This window comes from Natator depressus, chromosome 6 (genome assembly GCF_965152275.1).
Source record: "Natator depressus isolate rNatDep1 chromosome 6, rNatDep2.hap1, whole genome shotgun sequence".
Lineage (NCBI taxonomy): Eukaryota > Metazoa > Chordata > Testudines > Cheloniidae > Natator > Natator depressus.
The window spans coordinates 26,522,557-26,546,853 of NC_134239.1; the positions used below are offsets into that span (position 1 = coordinate 26,522,557).

Below are 24,297 nucleotides of genomic sequence, written 5' to 3' on the forward strand. Positions count from 1 at the left end.
TGAATATGTCTGGCCACAGTGTGCACAATCTGGCCCCATATAATGATTTGCTACGATAAAAGTGTTCTCATGCTTAACAGGTCTTCCTCATGCAAAATGGAAAAAATCTGTAAGTAGGCATGGTTGGAATGTGCATCCTATAACTAGAGAAGCCATTTATAAATAGATTTTATTTATAAAGTCAATTTACATAAAATACTCTTTAAAAACTGCATATGTACAACTTAAGAAACCCTTGCAAGTGCATACAAAATGCCTTCAAAACATTAAACTTCAGTTTTCAGATAAGTGAACCTTCACACCAGACAAGACTTGGACACCACATTTAAGACAAAACATAATTTTTACAGTCCTTAGTAGTATTGGAAAAAATATTCTCTAAATTGTGTAAGTTCTCAAAACATTCTAGCTGGCAGTGTTAAGGAACAAGGGGATTGGATTTACTATAACAACTCCTCCTCCCTTTCCCTGTTTCTACAGTTTCTTGTACAAAAATAAGTCTTCATATTGATAGCGTTCCCATAGGCAGTTCAAGTTACATATAAAATAGAATCTTTGACATTACAAAAATTCCCTCCCCCTTCAGAAAAGGAAGCATCAAGTGTTCATTTTTCACCCCTCCCAAATAAAAAAACAACAACATATGTGTTAAAAGTTGGAAGCCTGGTAGATTTCCATCACTTGAAATATGAGTATACCAAACCATTTCATTGGCAATTAAAGCCTTGGAGGGCACCATAAACTCCTGTACAACAGCAGTTAAAGATACTGGTCCCTATAACCTATTTACATAATTGCACTTTCAAAAAAAAAAAAATTAAGAGCCACAGTCTTTTGTTCCAAGTAAGAACCCTGCTAGGTAGGTTCCAAAGCCCAGTCCCTTAAAGACCTTGACAATAGGGCTCCTTGAAGGTAGAAAACATGTTGTAGTAAGAAGAGTCCGTTTTGCTCTTCTGCTGCATCATAATAGGCATCAAGGACAATGAGGTACTGAGGTCCTGCACACCTCTGCTTTCAAGGCTGCTACAAAGAAAAAGAGAAAAGGGCTATTAGCACTGCAGCATGTGACTAACAGACTCTGCCCAACTTCTGGGAGAGATGCACAGCTTCCTCCCTGGCCACATTTCTACACTAATTAATGTCGGTGCAGTTTAAATCTCTTCCACAAAATGATGTGCCAGTGATTTATTGTCTTTATACTGTTCAAGTAGAACTTGCCCCACATGAAAGCCCATGTAGCTTCTCCACTCCACCCTTCCGTCCGAAAATGACCGCTATACATTTAGTTTCCTCATTTGTTTTGGGTTTTTGCCACCCAAATCTGAACGTTTTTATTCTCTACTCCACCCCCAACTTTCAAAACCAGCCAGGTGTCTTATTCAGGTTGCAGCTATTTCCAGTGGTGACTCACCTGGGACCTAAAAGTTGGGGGGAAGTTTGTATGCAGTCGAACTCAAGGACAGCATTTGATTAAACTGGACTCCAACGTCTTCGTGTTAACGAGATGGCTGAAAGGCCAAGTTCATTCACTTTTGCGACGAAACTTTATTATTTTTTGGTAGTGCAACCCAATCGCTAAATTAGATCATTCAGCCAGTGCAACCGACTAGCGTAGGGCAACTGATTCTTGCAACCGCGCGGGGCATTTGGGGCATCGCAACCACTAGCTCTTTGCAGCACCACTGCACCTATTGCAATGGGAGTGGGGGGCGGAGGGTACAGGGCAGGACACGCACCGGCCGCTTTACCTGCGGGGAGGGGACGCGGCGGAGGTCAGTAGCTCCCGATCCAGCTAGTGAAGTCCAGCAGCTCGCGCTCCTCGGGGCTCAGCGCCCCCTCGTAGCCGCTCTCATCCGAGGAATAAGCCGAGTGCGGGGAGCCCGGCACGGAGCTGCCCTCCCGGCCGCCGGAGGAGGAGGAGGCGGAGGCGAAGGAGGGCGACGCGGAGGAGTAGGAGCAGCCGCCGCCGGGGGCGGCCCGCGCGGGAGGCAGGAGGCCGTCGTGGAAGGCGGCGCTGACGGCGTCGTGCTCGTCCAGCAGCTGCTGCAGGGCTCGGATGTACTCCACGGCCGAGCGCAGCGTCTCCACCTTGCTCATCTTCTTGCTGGCGGCGCCGTTGGGCACGTGCTGGCGCAGGGTCTGGAAGCCCAGGTTGACCAGCTTCACCCGGTTCCTCTCGCGCTCGTTGCGCCGGGCCACGGCCGCTGCTCCCCCCGCCGGCGGCTGCGGCTGCCCGGCCAGCCCCGGGAAAGCCAGGCGCCTCTTGCAGCGCAGCAGCTCGGGCGAGCCGGAGCGCCGCTTGGAGCCTTTGCAGCGCGCCGCGGAGGAGCTGGGGTTCTGAGCCGGGCCCTTAGCGGCCACCAGCAGCTGCTGCTGCGGCACCGAGGAGACTGCTCCTGGCATCGGCTGGAACTTCATCCCCAAGGAACCGGCGCCGCATCCGTGCAAGGGAAAACTTGTGCAAGGCGGGGGTGGCTGTTGCATGGCAGCTGCTATTGGCCCGCCGTTCATCTTGGGGCATCTACCCTACCTCAGCCTCCGGGGGGCAGGTGACCGGGGCAGGGCTGCAAGTGGGGGAAAGTTTGCAAGGAAGAAAAAAAAAACTTGCAAAATAGTTTTTTTGGGGGGAGGAAAAAAAACCCCTGCCAAATATTTTCCCCTCCTCCTTAACTGCAAACAGTGGGAGCGTGCCTAGCGCGTGGAGCCGGGCGCTCCCCGCTCAGCCACAACCCCGGCCGCGGCTGCTTCAGTAACCCACCCCCTCCCCTTCTTTGCAGCCCTGCTCCCTTGCGCGCTGTCAATGCGCCTCTGCAGCAGGTTCCTCCGAGCGCTGCCCCTTATCAACACGCGCTGCTGCCGCCGCCGCTCGCGAGCCCCCGGGAACAGCACGCGACGCGCCGCGCGCCACACATACAACAGCCCCCCCCTGCTGCTCCCGAGCCTCCTCCCACCCAATGGGGAATTCGCTTGGCAGCTTCGTACGCCCGGCGCGTGGCTCCCGGCGGAGGTTCCATAAACAATCCCTCCCCCCGGAGAGGAGCACGCGCTCCGCCTTATTTGCATCCCAATGCAGCCAGCTTGGGGCCTAGGAAGGCTCCAGTTCTTGCACCTATGAGCAGCAGGCAGAGAGGGAGACCTTCCTTTGCTTCTGCCCCTGCACGCTTGCCCTGAGTGGAGTGTATCTCTCTCCCACACTGTTGCCCCAGAGAGAGAGAGACAGGGAAAGACCTTTCTTACCCTCAACTCCACCCAACACATGAAGGGACCCGTTCCCTAACTACCCACTCCACCTGCACTGTGAGCCTCAGAACTGCTAAACACTGATGCGCTGTGGAGCCACAAATATTCACACAACGCACCACAGCTTTATTTTATATACACAACAATGTTGTTTTTACAACACACTCTGTTTTGCAGCAGTTTCATAATAAACCCCCTTCCCCTCCCCACAAACTGTGTAAATTTAAATGCTACAATATAAGATTATTTTGTATACCCATGTTTGTAGAAGAACAAACACCGTCTGTAACATGTTACCTGATTAACTGTCCTTTCAAACTTTCTACCCAAACATCACCTTTGGCCTGAGACCAAGCGTGGAAAATGTCAGCTCAGAAGAAATTTGAGAAAGGTATGATGAGGAAAAGAAGAGGTGGTCATGGAAGTTAGACTGTATTGCCAACCCCAAGCACTGGGAAATCATGCAGCAGTCCCCAGATAATCATAACATTAACAGTGAAAATCATGAGAAATGATTTTAAATACTTTTTGGTTTCTTTTTGTCTTTTGCATCTGTTTTCTGTGCTTTTCAGGTGTATGTTTTCAAGCTTTTCTCTGCAACCATGAAGTCTACAAACCATTTTTAATGACCACTGAGATTCTCATTCTCTAAGACTAGATCTTTAAAAAAAATCCAAATATTGCTAGACTTGGAATAAAATTGTGAGAACTGGCAATACTGTTTGGCTCTCAGCCTTGATCAGCGCATGTGCTAGCTGTGTCTGTTTAGTAAGTGTTTCTATAGAATCAGCTATATTTTCCCAACACGCTTGGCAGACAGATTTAAATGATACAGTAGAACCTTTTGAATTCATAATGCATTCATAACCTATGTAATGGTATAGCTATAATAAGCTACCATACAGTAGTTATAACAAAATGTATCCCTCAAAATGTTTTGCAGCATTAAAATGATACAATAGAACTTAGAGTAGTAGCCATGTTAGTCTGTATTCGCAAAAAGAAAAGGAGTACTTGTGGCACCTTAGAGACTAACAAATTTATTTGTGCATAAAGTGAGCTGTAACTCCCGAAAGCTTATGCACAAATAAAGTTGTTAGTCTCTAAGGTGCCACAAGTACTCCTTTTCTTTTTACAATAGAACTTAGTTTTCTATAATTAACTTAAGAAATTGATGATATGGCAGTAATATAAACAAATTGCATATTGAACTCATTTGCTATATAATAAACTGCATCTCCCACAAGACACATTTTGCAGAATTGCATGATAGTTTCAGAAATAAACAGTGCGGGGAGAGAAAAATGAAGTCCCTGGCAGTGCAAAGACCGATGCTCCTGTTTAACATTAAACCTGCAGTAGTTCCTTTTGACTTCAAGTTAAGCATGTGTGTAAGTGATTGGAGGATAAGGGCAGGAGGGGAAAGATGATTTCAGAGACCTGAAATTAAGAGGTGGAGCTGATAAAATAGAGCTAAAGAAAAGCATTTCTAGGTTCATTGGAGCTTCTGACAAGAAGGTCCTTGCACTATTAGTGTCAAGATTGTGTAGAGGGATAGAAGACTAGACAAGTAGTCTATAACAGAGACAATAATCTTGTGTTTAGGGAACTGGATTAGAAGAGAGGAGATTGTGGTTCTGTCTCCAGCTCTTCCACAGACTGAGATTTTGGGCAAATCACTTAATCTCTCTATGCTTCTGTTCCCCCTTTAAAAAAAAAAAAAAGAGTGAGTGAGAGAGAGAATAGAAACTTCCCTACCTCACAGGGCTGAGGATAAATTAAGATGATTGAGTTATACATCAAAGGAAAATCATTATATATAAAAGAAGCTTCATGTGTTATGTTGGAGCAAGAGGATGGAAGGGGTAAGTGATTTTGAATTGGGCCCTGAAATGAAGGAGAAAGCAAATGGCAATGGCTGGGAAGTGTGATATGATTAGTCCTATTCTTCACGTAGTGGAATTATGATAGCTTTGGATGAAAGGGAAAGCTTTCAGGGCAGAAGGCAAGAACTCCCCTCTCCCATCTCTCTCTCTTCCTTCTTTTCCCATATATGCATGCTTTCTCTCAAAACAGTCTTCTTCTTTTAATTTTTTTGTACTGAAGTTACTTAACTAAAACCCAGTAGCCTCAATCCAAGCTCCAACAGTGGCAGCTTGGCAAATTTCAGAAAGATCATTATTTTCTGCAATGTCTAAAGAATATGAGCTTAAAAGGGAAGAAGTCAAAAAGTGTTAAAATTAGTATGCTAATACTCTTTAATACAGTAAGTGACTTTTATGGAAAAACTCTTCTGTTCTTGATTAAAACATAGTACTTAAATAAAAACATTTTTTTTTCCAATCCTACCTTCCACTGGTTGAGAATCAGGAATTTTAAATAATTAGTCTATGCTCATTAATAGAACTAGATAAGTAACTTTATTCCATTTCACAATAATCATATATAGTGTCCACTTTCCTCTTTGTGATGTCACCATAATGTTTTGCTTGATAGAGATGTGAGCACTACACTTCCATCTCACAGGCCATGGAAACCTGATTCAATGCAGTTGCAACAAAACCAGTGTATAGCTTTGACTTTTATGCACTATTTGGCTGCCCTGTGTGGAGAGGACCCACATTAAGGTCCATGTTAAAAAACAATGTTTGAGATTAGGTCTTCCAACATTTACCTGTGAATGATTAGAAACACTGTAGCAGTATGATCCATATTTAGTTCAGAAAACATAGAGGATGCTAGTTCTTTGGGAGGAGGATCCAGAAGAGAGATCAGGGATGGTTCTGTTCCCATTACTGGAGTATGCCCCTTCGTCCAAGAGATTCACAATTTGGGAGTCCTCTTGGTACCTTGTTTGCTTATAGAACTATAGGTGGCAATGTACTTTTAACTTGTATATGAGGCTAATTACTTCAGATTTTTTTTCAGATCTGCACCTTGCCATGTTAATCCTTGCCTTTAGCTTCCAGACTGGATTACTGCAATGTGGTGTAGATGGGGTTATGCTTAAAGACCACTCAGAACAAGTGAAAGCTGGTGGAAAATTCTACTGCCTGTTTCCCAGTGTTAGACGATGGGAACATGTTGCACCTATTTGACAGCTGAAATGGTTTCCAGTGGCAATTTAGGTGCTGACTTTGAGCAGTAAGGCCTTCTGAGCATGATAGAAAGCCCATTGAAGTTTATGGGAGCTTTTACATTGACTTCTATGGGAATTACTTAGATGCTGTCTGTTCGGTTCCTAGCTGTCTCATAGAGCTTTCTCCATATGCCATCACAGCACCTGAGATGGGATGCTTGAATTCATGGTCCTTAGATTTAGGCACATGGGAGATGGTTTCACTGGGATCGTGCTCATCTGTTCTAGGGGTTTGTTCTGCTATCCATCACTGTAGTATCTGAACACCTTCCATGTAAAACTATGAACATTTCTTTCCTCACTGCTCCAAACTCACTCTTGTTGTTGACCTTCCTAGCATGGTGCAGCGTTTATCTTGTTTCCCAGCTGTTTGCCAGAGTAAGGAGTGATGGAATTCAATACTGGGTTCTATCTTTTGGGTAGGCCTTTTGTTTGCTGTAGAAAGGTACTCAAGATTGTGTTATAGTAGATTTTGTATGTGCTCCCTGGAGCATGTCGTCTGTGGGATATACTTCTATAAATATTTGCTGTGTAGTTTTTTTGAGGGGGGGAAGGAAGGGGGCAGGGGGTTAGGGAGAACTGTGAAGAAGCCAGATATTGAAATGTGTCTTTCTTTACCCTTACACACTAGCCTGAAAATCTTAGGGAAGCACATTCTGAAGTTGATTTAAGGTCCTGATTTGCCACTGCCTTACACCTTATGTCTTCATTCACACCTGTGTAAAGTGGGTGCACAATGCTGCCAAATCACAGCAGCAACATTTTACACCCATTTGGCAGAGGGGCAAACAAAAACACAAAGTGCAAGGAGTGGTGAATCAGGCACAGTTTTCGCATACTGCCATTCTGGTGACCTCTTTCCCACTCGTGTCCCTTACGTTTATGTCTTTATTTACAACATGCTGGGATACATTACATCTGAAAGATATTATGCAATGTACATTGTAGGATCTACGGGTCCCTAGTCCACACACTTGGGCTCCTAGGCGCTACCATAGTAAAAATAATAATTTTATCTTGCTCTATATATGGCTTCATTATTATTTATGATTTGTATTGCAGTAGCATTTAAGAACTCTAGTCATACACCAGGACTCCAGAACGTAGCTGTAAAAAACCATATTTTCTTTCACATCCTCTGTTAAATATTCACTAATACATCCTACAAAGGGGTATTCATAGGCATTATGGATATCTAGGCCAAATGCTTCAAAAGTGGCCACTGAATTTGGATGCTGAATCTGACACACCCTGGGCTTGACCTTTGGAATTGCTAAGCATCAGCAATCTGTCAGTTGGAGCTGCCAATGCTCGGCATTTCTGACAATCCGAGGCAAGGTGTGTCAGGTTCAGCGCCCAAACTCAGTGGCCACTTACGGCCATTCTGTGCATCTTGAAGAACCAAAGAAAGAAATATCACGTGTTTAAGAGATTGGGTGCTGTAAGCCATGTGAACAGCCCCCACTTGCAGCCCAATCTTGCAAATGCAAACGCATACGAGTAACTTTACTCATCATTAAGGCTACATTTATGTCACGGAGGTCACGGAAGTCATGGAATCTGTGACTTCCAGAGACCTCCGTGACATTCTCTGCTTCGGCCCCAGGGAGTGCGGGGACTTCAGCTGGCAGCCAGCGGGGCCCTGGCAGGGTTGCGGGGACAGGAGGCCCCCTGAAAGGTTCCAGCAACAGGTGACAGACTCTTGAGGGGGCCCTCCTCAGGGTTCCAGGGATGGTCGACAGCCTCGCACGGGGAGGAAGGGGAACACTTTGGGCGAGTGGCTGGGGGTGTTCCATTTTCTCTTTGGGAAATATGGTCACTCTGTGGTCAGCTCCCAGCCGCCGTTGGTGGAGGGGCCCCCCATGTAGCTTCCAGCTGCCCTGGGCAGAGGGGGAACCCCACAGCTCCCAGCCACCACGGTGGCAGGGGAAATCATGGAGCTGCAGCAGTAAAAGTCACAGACAGGTTGCATGTTTGTTTATTGCCCATGACCTGTCCCTGACTTTTACTAAAAATAACTATGACAAAATCTTAGCCTTACTCATTAATAGTCCAACTGACTCCAGTGGATCTACTTGCATTTGTAAAGTTACTCATGTGCATAAGTGTTTGCAGGATCAGTCCCTTAGATCAAGCTGTTTGGAGCAGGGACCTGTTCTCTTACATGGTTTGCAAAGCTCCTAGCATGCTGTAAATAATTTTGGCTAATGTTGGGAGCATTATAGCTAGTATCTGCATAGAAATGTTTGCAATATAGCAAAGTTTTATTTTAAAATGGATTTCAATGCAAAAACAGAGCTTGTATTGAAAACTTTAGCTCTTTAGGAAAGAGGAAGGTCCTTTCTCCTGCACTCTGCCAAGGAGAGCCTTGTATATGAAAATTAATAACTCTGGATTTTTTTATGGTTTCCACAGGGAAATTAACATTAAGAATGCATATATTCAAAATTCAGTAAGTAGAGTGTTAAGGAAGGACATGCAGCCTTAAGCCCAAATCATGCAAATCCTAATGTCCCTGCTTAGCTCTACACACAAGTAGATCCATTGACGTCAATCCTGTTGCTCACAGTTGGGAAAGTTAAACAGATGTGTAAGTCTTCGCAGGATTTGGACCTAAGTGGTGGGTACAAGTAAATTCAGTACACATTCTTATAGTAGTGAAGTTAGATTCACAGTACCTTTAAGAAAGTACTTCCAGTGCTCTGAAACATTTCACTTTTAAATCTCTTTATAAAGTTGTAATATGAAAAATAAATTAGTTACACTGTAATGTAAGACATAGTAAAACAAGAAATCATAAAATACAGTATATTCTTATAATACAACTCCCTTGAATAATTAGCTGGAAAGACTGTTCAGAGATGTACTCTGTGTACAAATGGGGAAAATATTTTCCTTAAATAAACAGCAGATGTAAGATAAAATTAATATTTATCACTAGTATTACACTACACCTGGAGGTCACAAATAAGTCAGGAGGTTGTTGTGCTAGGCACTGTACAATCGCAGAGTAAACAATTGTGTACCTTATAGAGAGGGAAACTTATCTAGTAGAGGGTCTGATTCTCCATGAGCTTTCACTTTGTGTCATCATTTGCACCTGTCCAAAGTGAATGCACAACGCCACCATGTCATTTTGCACAAGTGCAAATGACAACATGCTGGGGAAGAGATCATGGGGAACCAGGCTTGCAATGACCTGATCATTATTATTTGTACTATGGTAGCACATAGGAGACCCAGTCTTCATGTAATACAAGCTCCTCAGAGTAATCCAGTTCACTTCAGCGGGGATCACTTGCATGAAAATTAGTTGAGTTACTAAGGGCTGTAGAACCTGACATGACATCAGTAACAATGTACTGGACCGTTGTGATGAGACTTTAAGTGTCCAGGAATGAAAACAAATATAGTGCATGCTGTCAATGGGACTGTCAGTATGCTCAAAGTTAAACACATGCATAAGTGTTGTAGTATTGAAGCCTATATTTCATGGTGCATTCTTTTGAGGGAGCAGAGTTAGAATTGTGCTCTCAAGTCTATCATTTGCATTTCTTGACTTTTGAGCAATTACATTTGTAACCTTAATGTTACTTGAATGTTTATGTATTTTAACAGGTGCTTGTGTTCTTATGGCTTTGGGGGTCTTTTTTCTGATTATGTTTTTGTCCTTTACAATTTCAGCAAAAAAATGTTTTGTGTTTTTTAATTCCTGTCCCCCCCCCGCCCCCCCCCCAAAAAAAAAAGAGAGAGAGAGAAACATGGTTTGTTGTTCCACAGATTATGGTCTCTGAAGTTGATGAGGCTTTTAGCCATTTCCCTAGCACCCTTCTTACTCATTTTAAATTCATTTGAAAATGCCTGAGACTCAGTTTAGGGTTTCTAAGACACGTTTTGGAAATTTAAAAAAAAATCCTTTTGGAGGTTTTGTGGTTTCTCTTTGGTTTTGTTTCTTTTAAGACAGCTACAGGCAAACGTTTCCATTCACTGCAGAGTCGCATCGTGAATTTTAAGCTTGGCAAACGCAATGGCCTCCCCCTTCGCTCTCCTCCTTCCCTTCCTGGAAAGAGACAGCCTGGGTTTAAAAGTTTATTTTAGCTTTGATTGTGTGTATGTGCTATATGCATGTTAATCAGCCTTCACAATGCATCCTTCTGATGAGCCAAAGAATGCAGACTTTGGCTGTGGGGTTTCTTTGTGTTTTTGTCCTCAGGTAATTGTGATGGGTGAAGGAGAGTTTGCTCTAATTAATTTAGCTTGTGTGTGTTTTGGTGAGGGCAGAGTTGGGTGATTTACAGTGTGGTACTTTTATTTACAAGCAAGTTCTAAAGGGAATATAACCATATTATAGACAGTAGGTGAAAGACTAAATGGGTTGAGCCAGAGCCAGCACCCGCTGTAATTCTGTCACATTTTGGGGCTAGTTTCTACAGCAAGGAGAAAGTATTTTGAGGAAACAATGCACTGGTTATTTGGCTGCCTGCAGTTCTGCATACAGAGCGTCTCATAATGACCATGAAATTATTTTTCTCCTTGTTTTCACTCCTGAAAGGAAGCCTAAGAGTTTCAAGCTCATGTTGGCTCCATAAGTAGTGGTTGTTCCCACTGGCAGCAAAATGCCTCATTTGGGGGTGATGCCTCTGCCCCCACAAAGGCAAATCATTAAAGGAATAGGAGTTGTGGCTGAGGAGACAGGAGGCTGTAATCTCTTAATCACCCTGTTTGCTGCCTATGGTAGGGGCAGCTTGACATAGGCCTTGATTATGCAGGGAAGGGTTCAACAACCCATCTTCCTCTCCTGCATGAGGATTGTTTTCTCCATGCACTGCAGGTGCTGCAGCTGCACATCTCCTCTTCTGGGCCCTCTATCGCCAGCTCACAGAGTGGCCAAGAAGCCATGGGGAGCCCTGTTTCACTCTCCCTGCGTCCCAGAGAGCTTGGTGAGGGATTGTGCCTCTCTGAAGTCCTGTCACTTCCCGAGCTTGCCTTGGAATGGCATGGCTCCTCCTTGTTCCCTATTGAGAGCAATGTCCATGAGGCAGGATTTACCTCATAATGTTAGGTGACATTGCTCTGGGTGACTGAGCTTCGTTTTCAGAAGGTGATGGCTGTGCCATTTATGGGTAGCCTGTTAGATGTGTTACATGACCATGCCTCAAACTTCCCCCACACATATGTATGCAGTTCTTATCTGTGATGCCCTCTTTCTTGGCCGGCCTCCTTGCAGAGTATGAGCTGTCCTATCCTGACTTGGCTTTGCCATTCAGCAAGCCACAAGTAACCAGAATTCAATCATGTGCCTTTTGTCCTTATCTCTAGTTCCCAGTCTGAGTGGCACCATTCTACTGCCAAAGGCTAAAATTGCTACGGGGATCCTCCAGCTGCTCTTTAATCATTTCACTGCTACCTTGGACAGGGTGCAGCAGCCATTTTTCTGTTGAACCACCATTCATATAGAAGTGCATTCCTGGTAAGGCCAGCTGCACTGGAGTTGGAAGTATTTGCAACAGTCTCCAGCACAGACCTAATTGTCTTTTGGTGTGCTGGTAACCTTTGAGTCTCCTGTTAAGTGTGTGAAGAATGGACACTGCCTGGACTGATGAGGTGCTATAAAATGCCAGTACAAAAGGAGGTTTAGTATTTCAGATACTAATGTTGTATTGGGAGAAGTGTGCCTCACTGACAATACAGGCCTTTTAAATGAAGTTGGCTGCATACACTGACCTTTAATATCTTTTAATTTCCATTTATACTTTTGCCTGTATAGTAAACTGTAACACACTAGAAGTGGCAGAAGCACCATCCATTGAGTCATTTAAAGTTAAATTGCACCACAGACTGGAGAATATAGGGTAGGGAAGAACCCTTGACAGTGGGATGGACAGGATAACCTCTACTCCTGCAATATGTATCGCTGGCAGCCATTCTTTGCTAGTCCAAAGCACTGTCAACAACTCCTCACTAGGGTCCAGTCTCATTTAAACGCTATGTTGCTCAGATTGTCCTCTGGTGGTTTATCAAAGAGATCAATTGGTGACTTATCCTGGTGTGTTAGTACAGTGATTTTCAACCTGGGAGTCTGCAGACTGTCTGAGATTTCCAAAGGGTTCCACACCTCCTTTTGAAATTTTTTAGGGGCCCACAAATGTAAAGAGGTTGAAAACCACTGTGTTAGAACCTTCCGGGGGTGAAAATACTGGGTACTAAAGGGCAGAGAGAGGCAGAACAAGAACCAATGGCTGGAAGCTGAAGCTAGACGAATTCAAATTAGAAATTAGTCACACAGTTTTAACACCAGGGGTGATTTAACCACTGTAACAAACTACCAAGGGAAGTGGTGGAGTCTTATCCCTTTATGTCTTCAAAAAGACTGGATGTTTTTCGGAATAGATGACCGAGTCTCACAAATTATTGGGCTCAATACAGGAGTGGGTGGGTGAAATTCTATGGCCTGTGCTATGCAGCTGGTCAGTCTAGATGATCAAATGGTCCCTTCTGGCCTTAAAATCTATTAATCTAGGCTACGTATGATAACTGGGGAAGATGTTATTTTTTGTGTTTCCTCTTTAGCCTGAATAACTGAAGATGAAATTTGACAATGTGTTGGGAGAACAGCTCCTGTTGCTTTACAAACTGAAGCTACTTGTATTTCCTGCTAATTGCACTGTGTAAGTAAAGCATAGCTGTAAGCCATAAGGGGCATCCATATTTTACAGTTAACCTGCAGGCCACGTCTTTCTACAGCCCCACCCTCACCCGTGTCTCTGCTTGCATTTGAATAAGATGTGGTGCAGCTTTTTCTTTTCCCCCCCAATAGCGAATGAAGCACCTTATGCAAATGAAGCACCAGGAGTGCCCCAAAACTGCCAACCAGGTTAAGTAGCAGTCGGTGTTTCAGGTGCATTTGAGGAAACAATAACAACTTCCTGTGCACACGTTTGAGGGTAATGTCCGTACAGCAAAAGCTGAGCATGGGCTGGAGTACCCAAGCTAGCTTGGGTCCACTGAGCACAGGGAACAACAGCCGTGAAGACAACGCAGCGCAGGCTTCAGAGCAGGTAGCGCAAGCCCAGCAAGAATCCTGGATTTATATCTGGCTTCTTGTCTGCCCTGAAGCCCATGCTGCTCTGTCTTCACTGGTGCTGTTACTCATGCTAGCTGGAGGCTAGACCATGCCACAGCTTCTTCTGTGTAGACATCCCAGAGAGCCTAATGCCCCAATAAGAAAAGGAGGACTTGTGGCACCTTAGAGACCAACAAATTTATTTGAGCACAAGCTTTCGTGAGCTACAGCTCACTGCATCGGATGCATTCAGTGGAAAAGACAGTGGGGAGATTTATATACACAGAGAACATGAAACAATGGGTGTTACCATGCACACTGTAATGAGAGTGATCAGGTAAGGTGAGCTATTACCAGCAGGAGAGAGAGAGGGGGGAAAAAACAAAAACCTTTTGTAGCAATAATCAAGATGGGCCATTTCCAGCAGTTGACAAGAACGTGTGAGGAACAGGGGGTGGGGGGCGGGAAATAAACATGGGGAAATAGTTTTACTTTGTGTAATGACACATCCACTCCCAGTTTTTATTCAAGCCTAAGTTAATGGTGTCCAGTTTGCAAATGAATTCCAATTCAGCGGTCTCTCGTTGGAGTCTGGTTTTGAAGTTTTTTTGTTGAAGAATTGCCACTTTTAGATCTGTAATCGAGTGACCAGAGAGATTGAAGTGTTCTCCGACTAGTTTTTGAATGTTATTATTCTTGACGTCTGATTTGTGTCCATTTATTCTTTTACCCCAATGTGAACTCTGACTGTTGGAGTGCTTTGGCATTTGAGCTAAGAGTTTCCATGCACAGACTACACATGATTGGGTTCTAGGCAACTGATGAAATATTGCTATGCCACTGAGGCTAAGCATATCACCTTCTTGCTGTGATCCCATCAGCTATAAATTGAGCAAGTTCATACTTGATTTTCTTTGGAGGTCTTCATCCTAGTTACTACAGGAAGTAGCATTGAAACGAGAGACACATTTTCCTTGTAATCTGGTTCTGGGTGGCTAAGTTATACTGTGCTCAGGAAGGTGCCATCTCAGATGTAAAATCAAGATCCTTTCCACTGTGGCAATTAAAAAATCCATGACACTTATTACAAGACTTGTGCTGTTCACACTAATGTCCTGACCAAAATTGCAGCTCTGATCATTACAAATCATTCTGCTCTTTTTAAAGATGATATACAAAAGATTTCTTTAAAATTGGATTTTGCCTTTTTTATGATTATAAAGAATGCCTAGAAAACTTATTTTAGTGTTGGTTTAAGTTTAAAGCAGAAAAAAAATAAAAAAGCATCTGTTTTCTCTGCTGGTTTTGCAGAAGAACTTTTTGGGTGGTATTGTGGAGGTCTAAAAATGTATATTGTGGGCTCTAATACTTAATTCAAGGTTTAGGGGTTCTGGGTCTTTAATAGACCTCTTTCCCCCCTGGAATCTGCATGCAGTGTTGGAGTTAAATAAGTGTTGTAAAAGTCTGAGGAAAAATCCCTTCCCTTATCAATTGTTCAAGTTAAGTCCAGCTCATATGCTTAAATCCTATTGACTTCAATGGGATTTCTGCATGTGCTTAAATGCTTTCCTGAATCGGGGCCCAGTCCTTTGCGGTGTTACAATTTCACTAGTTCTCCAGTCAATAAAGTCTCATCCAGAATAGACATTTGTAATTTAAAAACAACCAGTAGAAAAAGCTTCTTGGACAAAAGCCTTTCTAGAGAAGATGGGATGGAAAAAAGGAAGTAGCCTAATCATTTTTATTTTATTTATATATAAATATATATGCACCCTTGAGGATCACCTTTAAAGTTAGTGGAACAATTGATCAAGATAGCAAACATGGGGTTCATGCCAAACTCTGAAAAACAGCTAACTATGGTCCTTGTGTAGCAGAATCACTGGTGTAAGAGTTCAATTATTGGTACCAACTAGCACACCTAGATTCCTTCTTAAAGGCTTGAACTGATAAGCACATAAATGACAGTTTTTACATCTCCTTATATAGATCTGGCAAACTTATTAAGGTGTCTACATCTGAAAGTCTGATTCAAAATATTTGATTTGTAGTAGCCACTCTTTTAATAGCCTTCATTTAAAAAAAAATACACACGCGTACAGTACAGATGTTTTTGCTAAGTTCTGGTGCCTCTTAGGAATAGCCCATGAAAGAACAATACAAAATGATGTAGACAAAATATGGATATATTTCTGTTCAATAATTTAATTCCCCTCATGCCCTATTTGCAGTGGGAGAAAAAGCATATCTGAAGCAAAAGAGAGGGACAAGAGGCAATCTATACTAGAATCGCCATTTGCAACAAAAACAAATTATAGATTAAAAAAATCCAGGTGTTTGAAGCTCCGTCACTGCTGAGTGCTCTGAGGAACCCTGTGAGGGGTGTTCATGTGACTGTTTTAATGAGTGGAGATGGAGCATCTTCTCTGAAGAGACAAGGAATGCTTCAAAGGCAGGAGCATAGAAATGATTTAGTGACCTCTCAGGGGGCCTTTCAGTAAGTTATACACTCCCAGATGAACACAAACCTAGGTGGAAGGGAGACAAACAGATGTATGATGATGTGGAAGCAGTGGGAGAGAGTTCTCAATCTATTCCAGGGGTCTCAAACTCAAATGACCATGAGGGCTACATGAGGACTAGTAGTACATTGGCCTGAGGGCCGCACCACTGACCACCCCCCACCCGCTGCCCTGGCCCCGCCCCTACTCCACCCCTTCCATGAGGCCCCGGCCCTGCCCTGCCTCTTCCCACCCCTTCCCTGCCCCCATTCCAACCCCTTCCCTGAAAGGTACCTGGAGGAGCGGCCAGGGCAGTACACAGACCCCTGTGCCCCCCGCCTGCTCCCAGGTCCCGGCCACTTCCTGGAGTGGCGCGGGGGCAGGGCAGGCAGGCAGGGAGCCTGCCCTGCCCCTGGTGCGCGCCGGGCTGGAGCCACTCTAGGTAAATGCTGGTGGGGGGCAGGGGGGCCGCTCGGAGCTGGCGGGCTGCAGAAAATAACCCCGCATGTTTGAGACCCCTGATCTGTTCTATGTAGGTTTTTATACCATGTTCGTCACTATAGTATGTAAGCATCTTCCAGCTGTGCATTAAGCAATGTGGCTAACATCTGTCTTGTGTGTGTTCTCTCATCCTCTCCCCAGGGGGAGAATTGTGTCAGGTGTTTTGTTTTTTGATATTGTACAATACACAAACACATGTTACTATGTTTCTTAGAGAAGGCAGGTCAAAGGAAGTGCACCTGGTATTTGGAGTGGAAGGTGGTAGGGTTAATGATGGACCGCAGTTCCTGGGGGAGTTCATTCCACAGTCTTGAGCCAGCCCCTGAGAAAGCTCTGTCTCCTGCATGTGAGTTTTACCTTATGGTAGAAAATTCCATTGTGCCACAGGAGCAAAGGTGTTGATCGTGGTCTTTATCCCAGAGCTTTAGTTGATCTTTTAGATACCTTGATCCAAGGCCATCGAGCATCTTAAAGATAAGGACTGAGACCTTGAAGCTGCTGACAGGAGTGGAGGACAGGTCTGGGGTGTCTGGGGTAGTCTGTGTGAGGTAGTCTGAGCAGACATGCTGTAGCATTTTCAGGATGCTATTCCCATGTGAGCTAGGTCAGGTGATTAGAGAGACCAGGTTAGAAATGTGTTAAATCACCATGCACAAATCCAGTAACACACTCCCTCTTCACATCTGCTGTGCAATGTGTCACGGGAAACCATCATACCTTAATCAGTTGAATGCTTGAATTCTTAACTACCTCTGGTTATAAAGGACATCACTCATTTCAGACCCAAACACACCTAAAATAAGCTAAGGTTACAGAAACATACTGATATGGTGAACAAAATAGTCACTCGTTATTTCAAGCCTTCTTTAGTACTGTGGTTTACAAATTATGGGTCGTGACCCATGAGTGGATCGTGGAATGTAAGGCACTGGGTCACGGCGGCTCTGATCAGCACCGCCGACCGGGCCGTTAAAAGTCCCATCAGCGGTGCTGCCCGGCTAAGGCAGGCTAGTTCCTACCTTTTCTGACACCGTGCTGCGCCCTGGAAACGGCCAGCAGCAGGTCTGGCTCCTAGGTGGGGGGCCATGGGACTCTGTGCGCTGCCCCCGCCCGAGCACCAACACTGCACTCCCCTTGGCCAGGAACGGAGGTCTGTGCCTGTGGGCGAGAGCCGCGTGGAGCCACTTGCATGCCTCCACCTAGGAGCCAGACCTGCTGCTGGGCCGGGGCACAGTGCGGTCTGCAGTACCAGGACAGGTAGGAAGCCTGCCTCTGCCCCCCGGCTGCGCCGCTGACCGGGAGCCGCCAGAGGTAACCCCGTGCCCCAACCCCACGCCCCAATCTACTGCCCCAGCCCTGAGCCCCCCCTGAAACCTGGACCCCCCTCCCGCACCCCAAACCCACCCCAGAGCCCTGACTCCCTTCCGCACATCAAACCCCCCATCCCCGGCCCCACCCCTGAGACTGCACCCTCGGCCCAGAGCCCTGCCCCTCTCCCGCACCTCAACTCCCTGCCCCAGCCCAGAGCCCCCTCCCACGCCCCAAACCCCTCATCCCTAGCTCCGTTGGGTCATGGGCATCAACAATTTTCTTCAACTGGGTCACCAGAAAAAAAGTTTGAAAACCACTGCTCTAGTCCTCTCTGTCTTGGGATTCTCATTATGATTTCATTGCACAGTTGGACTGTATCACTTTATTTGGTGATAGGGTATACAAGATGGATAACACGAACAATACTTTATTCAGTATAATGTATAATAGGGGTGTGCATATATCTGTGTGGTATATCTTTAGCTAGATATTCAGCTGAAGTTCCTTGCGGTGCTTGTTACTGTCTGTCTAAAATGGGCAGCTCCAAACTTTTTAATCAAAACTCTAAGGACAGATTATGACTGTGCATGGTTATAACTGAACACAGCATTTTGAATAGAAGTTAAAGTACTATTTACTGTAGACAAGCTAGGAAGGTATATGCTCAAGTATTCATGCCTTCTGTTTTGCTGGAATTGATCTGGTAGCAATGAAAGGCGTCCTATCTCATCTCAATCCCCTAAAGCCCTTTTACAGGAGCTGAACTGAAACCCTCAACTAAACTCGTATAGGCCACCAATCAGCCAGTTGATGGTAACAGTTTTTATTAGTTTCTAAACCTGGCAGGATTAGCCCTCCCCCATTCCTTTAATGTGGGAGGACAGAAGTTCCATTTCACAAAAGATTTCAAAACTTTGGCTTCAGTCCAAATTTGGAATGAAAACTGAAGATTTTGAAATTCGTCCAAGGAAAACTAAAAAAAAAAAAAAAGTTTGGGTTCAATTGAAACATCTCAACTTCTTTATTTTTTGTGATCTCATAACCTATAATGCAAAATAAATTTTTTTCAAAAGAAAGTAATTTCAACATGAAAAATCAAACCATGTCATTCTGAAAATACTTCAACCAAAACAAGAACCCCAGCAAGCCAGAGGGGAAAATTAAACAAAAGGATTTTCTCTTTAGAATTTATATATTTTAAATCAACAACTCTAAGCTTCCGTATCCAGAATCAGAGAAAGAAAAGTGCACAAATCCCCTCATTTCATAGTTAATCCAGTCTTCATTTTTCTCTAGGGTTTAAAGCAGATTTCTCTCATTTCTCTCCAGGGCTGGAGAAACAAAAGTACCAAACTCTTTTCGATATGACTTAAAATAAATAAAACTCACATTTGTTCCAGAAAGAGCCCCTTTGCAGGCAATCTTCCTCAGAGTTGTTAGCTTACCAGGTAGTTGATCATGTCTTCCTTGTTATCTTGTGTGCTCCGGGCTGGCTTCCTTGGGGGCTAGTGAGTTCCAGCTATTTCTGATCCTTGCCTTTAACCTTTGCTTCCCAGCATAGAACCTGAGCCTTGAACCCCAGGGCTTCTGGGTTCCTAGGGAGGTAATAAACCCCATGAGGCCCAGTAAACTGGAGGGGGCTGAGTCAGGGAGCTCTCAACTCTGGTCCTTCACACAGGATCTGTAAGCTGGAACTGTTGAATCAGCAGCATCACAAAGGCCTATACCTTGGCATCACCTCTAGCTTGCTGATGAGTCCGTGACCTCACAGTGGCTGTCCCTTGACTTCAGTTTAGCAAGTTAGATGAGATGAGCCATTAACATCACAACAGCTTGTGCTTTGGTATCCTCCCAGCAAGCCACAGTTGCTGACGGAATGAGCACACAAGCTGGCCTCTCCCTTGAGGTGAATCCAGCAGGCTAGAAATGCTGAGCCAGTGACCTCACAGTGGCTTTTGACTTGTCATCACCTTGCAAGGTAGAGATACTGAACAGAGGTTAATTAAGGGGGGAAGGTAGGAGTGCTGCTGCTCCTCCTCTGTTAAATGCCGAGGGAAAGTTCCTTTCCCCTTTCCTAGGCTTAGAGAAGCTCAGTTTCCGCTTTACTAACTGGTGCAATGAGAATTTATCTGGTAAGAGAATATGAAGCAGGAGTACTTGATAGCAGTTCTCGACAGCAGAGTTCATGGATCTCTGAGCCTTTCCCACCAATAGGCGGAGCAGCCTGGGAACCTGATGAGACAAGAAAAATGTCCAACTGGGATTCCCCTCTCTGCTTCCCTTCTACAGGAAGATCTGTTCCCCTGATGATTTTCTCCGGCTCCCCAAAGAAGCAGAGCCTTCTGCCTCCTGTTTTCCTTTCCCTCTGGTGGGAAAGGAAGATTCTGCCTTTGGCTTTCTTTCTGCAAGCCAGAATCCACGGGAAACAACCAATTTTTTCGGTCCTGTAAGAAAGTGTCTCTCTCCCTTGCTATCTTGTGGGAAAATCTAGTGGACAGGGGATGTGAATAAGGGCAAATACCTGCAAACTATCTTGTGCAGGAGCCCCACTAGAATCGAGATCAAGGATCTGTCCATGCAGAATGCGTACAGGATTTGTAGTCAATTGCTGTAGCTCACGAAAGCTCATGCTCAAATAAATTGGTTAGTCTCTAAGGTGCCACAAGTACTCCTTTTCTTTTTGCGAATACAGACTAACACGGCTGTTACTCTGAAACCTGTCTACATAGAGGAAATGGTGAAACTAACTATCTACAAAATGCTCTCAAATGCAGAAAGTAAAGATTGAAAATAGCAGATGAGAGTGTCCCCTCCCCATCTCATCCAGTTACAGTAATTGTAGGTGGTCTGTGACAATAGAAGGTAAGATTTTCACACAGGATTTTGACTTTTTTCCTCTCCTCTAAAGGGACACCACCAGTTTAAATGGATTATTTTTATATAATATATTAAAATCCCTGATCTACAAGCAGCCTGCCCAATTGTCTGTATTTTTTAACTTTGACGTGTCTTTTGGCAGGTGAGCATCTCAGGCTCGTTTGTTAAAGACCCTGAGAGGATGCAGGTGCAGTGTCGTTTCCTAACCCGGGATGCCGCCACCTGCAGGACTTCCACAGAGAGACAACGTGAGTGCTGGCTGGGTAAGCCACAGATAAGGAGTCTTCAAATAAGTTGTATGATTTCTACACTGGCCTGTATACTCCTCCCCTGTGAGATTAGGTGAAAGCATCAGATGGGTCAGGACTTCCCCCACTGCTGTGGGATGGGGCCGGGGAGAAGAAGAGGAAACTTACAGTAAGCTTTTGAACAAAAAATCTTGTGTGGTAGATGGAGTATAGATTGCAGGAGACCCTCTACCTCTTTCCCCAAAAGAAAAGGCTTTCTTAGGACAGGGCAGCCCCCAAAAGCTATTGTTGGGCAGGCTTTCCCAAAAACAAGCTATTGTGGGGAATCCCCTTACAGAACAAAGCGCTGTTGCAGTAAAATGCTGTTTCATAGTGACCTAGTGTGACATAATCGCAATCTAATGCCTCTTCTCACCTGCCCATCTGCAACACAAAGGCCTTGTCTACACTAGGATATTTGAGGAAAAATTCCTACCAGCGCTACCAACTATTCAGCTGCAGTGGCCCCACGGCAGCCTTCATGTAGACAAAGCTTCATTGGTTTCTAGCATTTTTACCATGGTGTCATCTTGTAATCGAAATGCTGCATAGAACTGTGGGCAGCCAGCAAACCTCTCTCTATACTAGGGCTCCCAGCGTTAATAACACTGGTAGAGCTGAATCAGTATTAGCAATGGTGGGAAAGCTTTGAGAAATTGCCATAGGATAGACAGGGCCTCGGAAACGTCTTGTAGATAAAAGCAGTGTCTGCGGATAATGGAGGAAAGCAAGCAAGTTCTGTGTCAAGAAGTGAACTTGAAACCTTGGTTACTTCAGAATGCCAACCCATTCTCCTAGCCTGTGAGGACCTCTAGTGGGCAATGTGAATTTGCTGCTGGTTTTCTCTTTCTGTACTTGTTATGTATTATGGAATTTTGGTTACAGAGGGAAACTAAAGGATAGATAGGAAAAGCAGAAGGTTTTCTTTTTTAAAAAGAATAATACTAACATTCATTACCATGTAAAGTGCAGTTGGTTTGAAAAGTTACTGTGTAAAGATGTGTCAGAGGGGTAGCCATGTTAGTCTGGATCTGTAAAAGCGGCAAAGAGTCCTGTGGCACCCTATAGACTAACAGATGTATTGGAGCATAAGCTTTCGTGGGTGAATACCCACTTCTTTGGATGCAACATGTGTAAAGATGGGGTTGTGCGGTCCCTTATTGTCTCTGCATATTATTCTGCATTAAATATTTCATGATGTGTTAATCTCTAACTGCCGTGCCTGTAAATTCAATTTGGGATGTGGCAGTCAGACTGGGTGCTATCCTTCTTATTCATTGTCACCTGCAATCACACTTCTGCTGGCTAGATTACACCTGTGTGCAACTAAGTCTTCCAGTTATGCCCTCAAAGACATTTGTTTAACTGCCTTTTAGTGGCTTTGCAGTGGTTGTATCATAGTAGCCATTTCTTTTGAGAATGTACAAGAAGGAATTGGAATAAAACTGTCTCACTTTTGGCCCTACAATACTAAAAGGAATCAATATGAGTAAAAAATTAAATTTGGGTACCACCCACATCTTGCCTTAATCTTTTGCACCTTGTAAGTTGCTATATGTAGAGCTGGGGAAAATTTTCCAGCCAAAGCTCTTTAGCAAAAAAATGCAATTTGGTGATATCAAAATGTTCCACAAATTGATGGCAACGTCGCCAAACTGTTTTGGCGGGAGGAAGGGGGGAGAAATTAAAAATAAAAAGGGGGGGGAAATCAATACATTTTATTTCAAAAATGTTGAAATGAACTGTTTTGGTTTTTCAGTTCAAAACAACTTTGTTTCAAAATTAATTTTATTTTAAAAATGTTTTTAAAATGGTCATAATCAAAAGGAAACATTTTTGATTTGGTCAAAACAAAATATTTCATTCAAACCAAAACAATTTTTTTTTCCTCTTTGAATCACCATAAATTTCAAAAAAACTTTGTTTGCAGTTCAACCCAAAACCAGAATTGCCAGGAAACCGAAAACTTGTACAGTTCTACTTATCTGGCCTCCACTAGCATTGTATCTGAGCACCAGGCAATCTTAATATATCTATCCTCACCCCGCTGCTGGCGGGGAAGTGTCATCCTCATTTTATAGATAGGGAATGAGGCACAGAGAAATCAAGTGACTTGCCCAAAGCAGAGAATTAAACTCAATCTCCCACGTCTCAGTTTAGTGGCCTGACCACTGGACTGTCCTTCCTCTTGCAACTGCTGTGGTAGGAATGTCTTCTGATATAGGGAGTGCCCATATTTCCTCCAATTTATTTTCTTTCTCCAAAGATCATCTTCTCATAAACAGTGATGCAAGATTTGAATTAAATTTACCAACATTTCCTGGTTGCAAACCCACAAGAAAGCTTTCACTTTACTGAATACTGCTGCACTTGAGATGGTGTAACATCAGGTTGTTTTCCTGTGCAATCATTGTACAATCTGTTTTCTCTTTGATGTTCTTTCTCTTTGTATCATGTGGTTTCTATTCTTTCCCTATTTTGGTTCCTCCTCTCTGTCCTTTTCAGCCTTACCAACCGACGTAGATATTGTGCCACCTGTAAAACTAATGAGTAGAAAAGGAAGACATTGATTACATTCCCTTCTCTTCCATCAGTCTGGTCCTGAAGCTAAAGATTATTGTGAGTGTCTATGTTAATCAGTAAAGAGGATTCCTGCTCAGACTCTCTGCACATGAGTCAATTTCATTCTGAATGCTTTGATTCCATCCTCTTTTGGTGTCACACTGCATCTAGATTGTCCTTACGGCTCATTATGATTTGCTTAGGGAAAATAGAAACTTGGATTTACTGTTTGAAGTGCAGCACAACTGAGAGGTAACTCTGTGAAGATGGAAGTTTGTAGGGGGGGAGTCCATGTTTGTCTCTAATTTCCATATCAGGTGTGCTCTGTTTTCAATTAGAAAAATATTGTTTATTTCTGCCAGCCATGCAAACACAACCACAGGTCTGAGAGTCAACCTGGATTCTTTCCTTCTCCCATATCATCAGCCCCAATAAAGGTTCTGTAGCTCAAATTCTACCCTCAGACATACTTGGGTAATTCTGTTTTTTTTTTCATATTCTGTTTCCAGTGACACCTCTGCAACATCCATTGCCTTCTGAGGGTTTGCACAGGTGCAACTGATTACAAAATTGTTTACCAAATTCCAGACAATGCACAAAAAGGATTAGAACCCAGCTCACTCTCTCCTAGCTGTGTATGGGTCTGAAGCACTAATGGGAGTAAAAGAAAGTAGTCAACTTGCATTAGACACTAAGATAACCAGATATTACTCTGTATACACAGACAAAAGGTCTTTTGCATGAGACGGTACCACTTTTACACAATCACTTCTCAGAATAGAATTGCTCTTAAATGTTTTTCTCTCTCATCCAGAA

General features: G+C 43.9%; 1 protein-coding gene across 2 annotated transcripts; it reads right to left on the minus strand.

Moving 5' to 3' along the window:
• Window positions 1-952: 952 nt before the first annotated feature.
• On the minus strand, window positions 953-2,577 carry ASCL2 (achaete-scute family bHLH transcription factor 2). Of its 2 annotated transcripts, none has more exons than XM_074956913.1 (2): window positions 1,749-2,577; window positions 953-1,023 (listed from the first exon to the last, which is right to left on the minus strand). In XM_074956913.1, the coding sequence occupies exon 1, from the start codon at window positions 2,509-2,511 to the stop codon at window positions 1,774-1,776; it is 738 nt and encodes a 245-aa protein (XP_074813014.1). In that variant the 5' UTR covers window positions 2,512-2,577; the 3' UTR covers window positions 953-1,023; window positions 1,749-1,773. The 2 variants fall into 2 exon arrangements, with proteins under 2 accessions (XP_074813014.1, XP_074813015.1); XM_074956914.1 differs by having other exon boundaries at window positions 959-1,020.
• Between the last annotated feature and the right edge of the window lie 21,720 nt (window positions 2,578-24,297).

Coding starts and splice junctions, on each gene's coding strand:
- ASCL2 (XM_074956913.1), bottom strand. CDS start 2,511: ATGAACGGCGGGCCAATAGCAGCTGCCATGCAACAGCCACCCCCGCCT.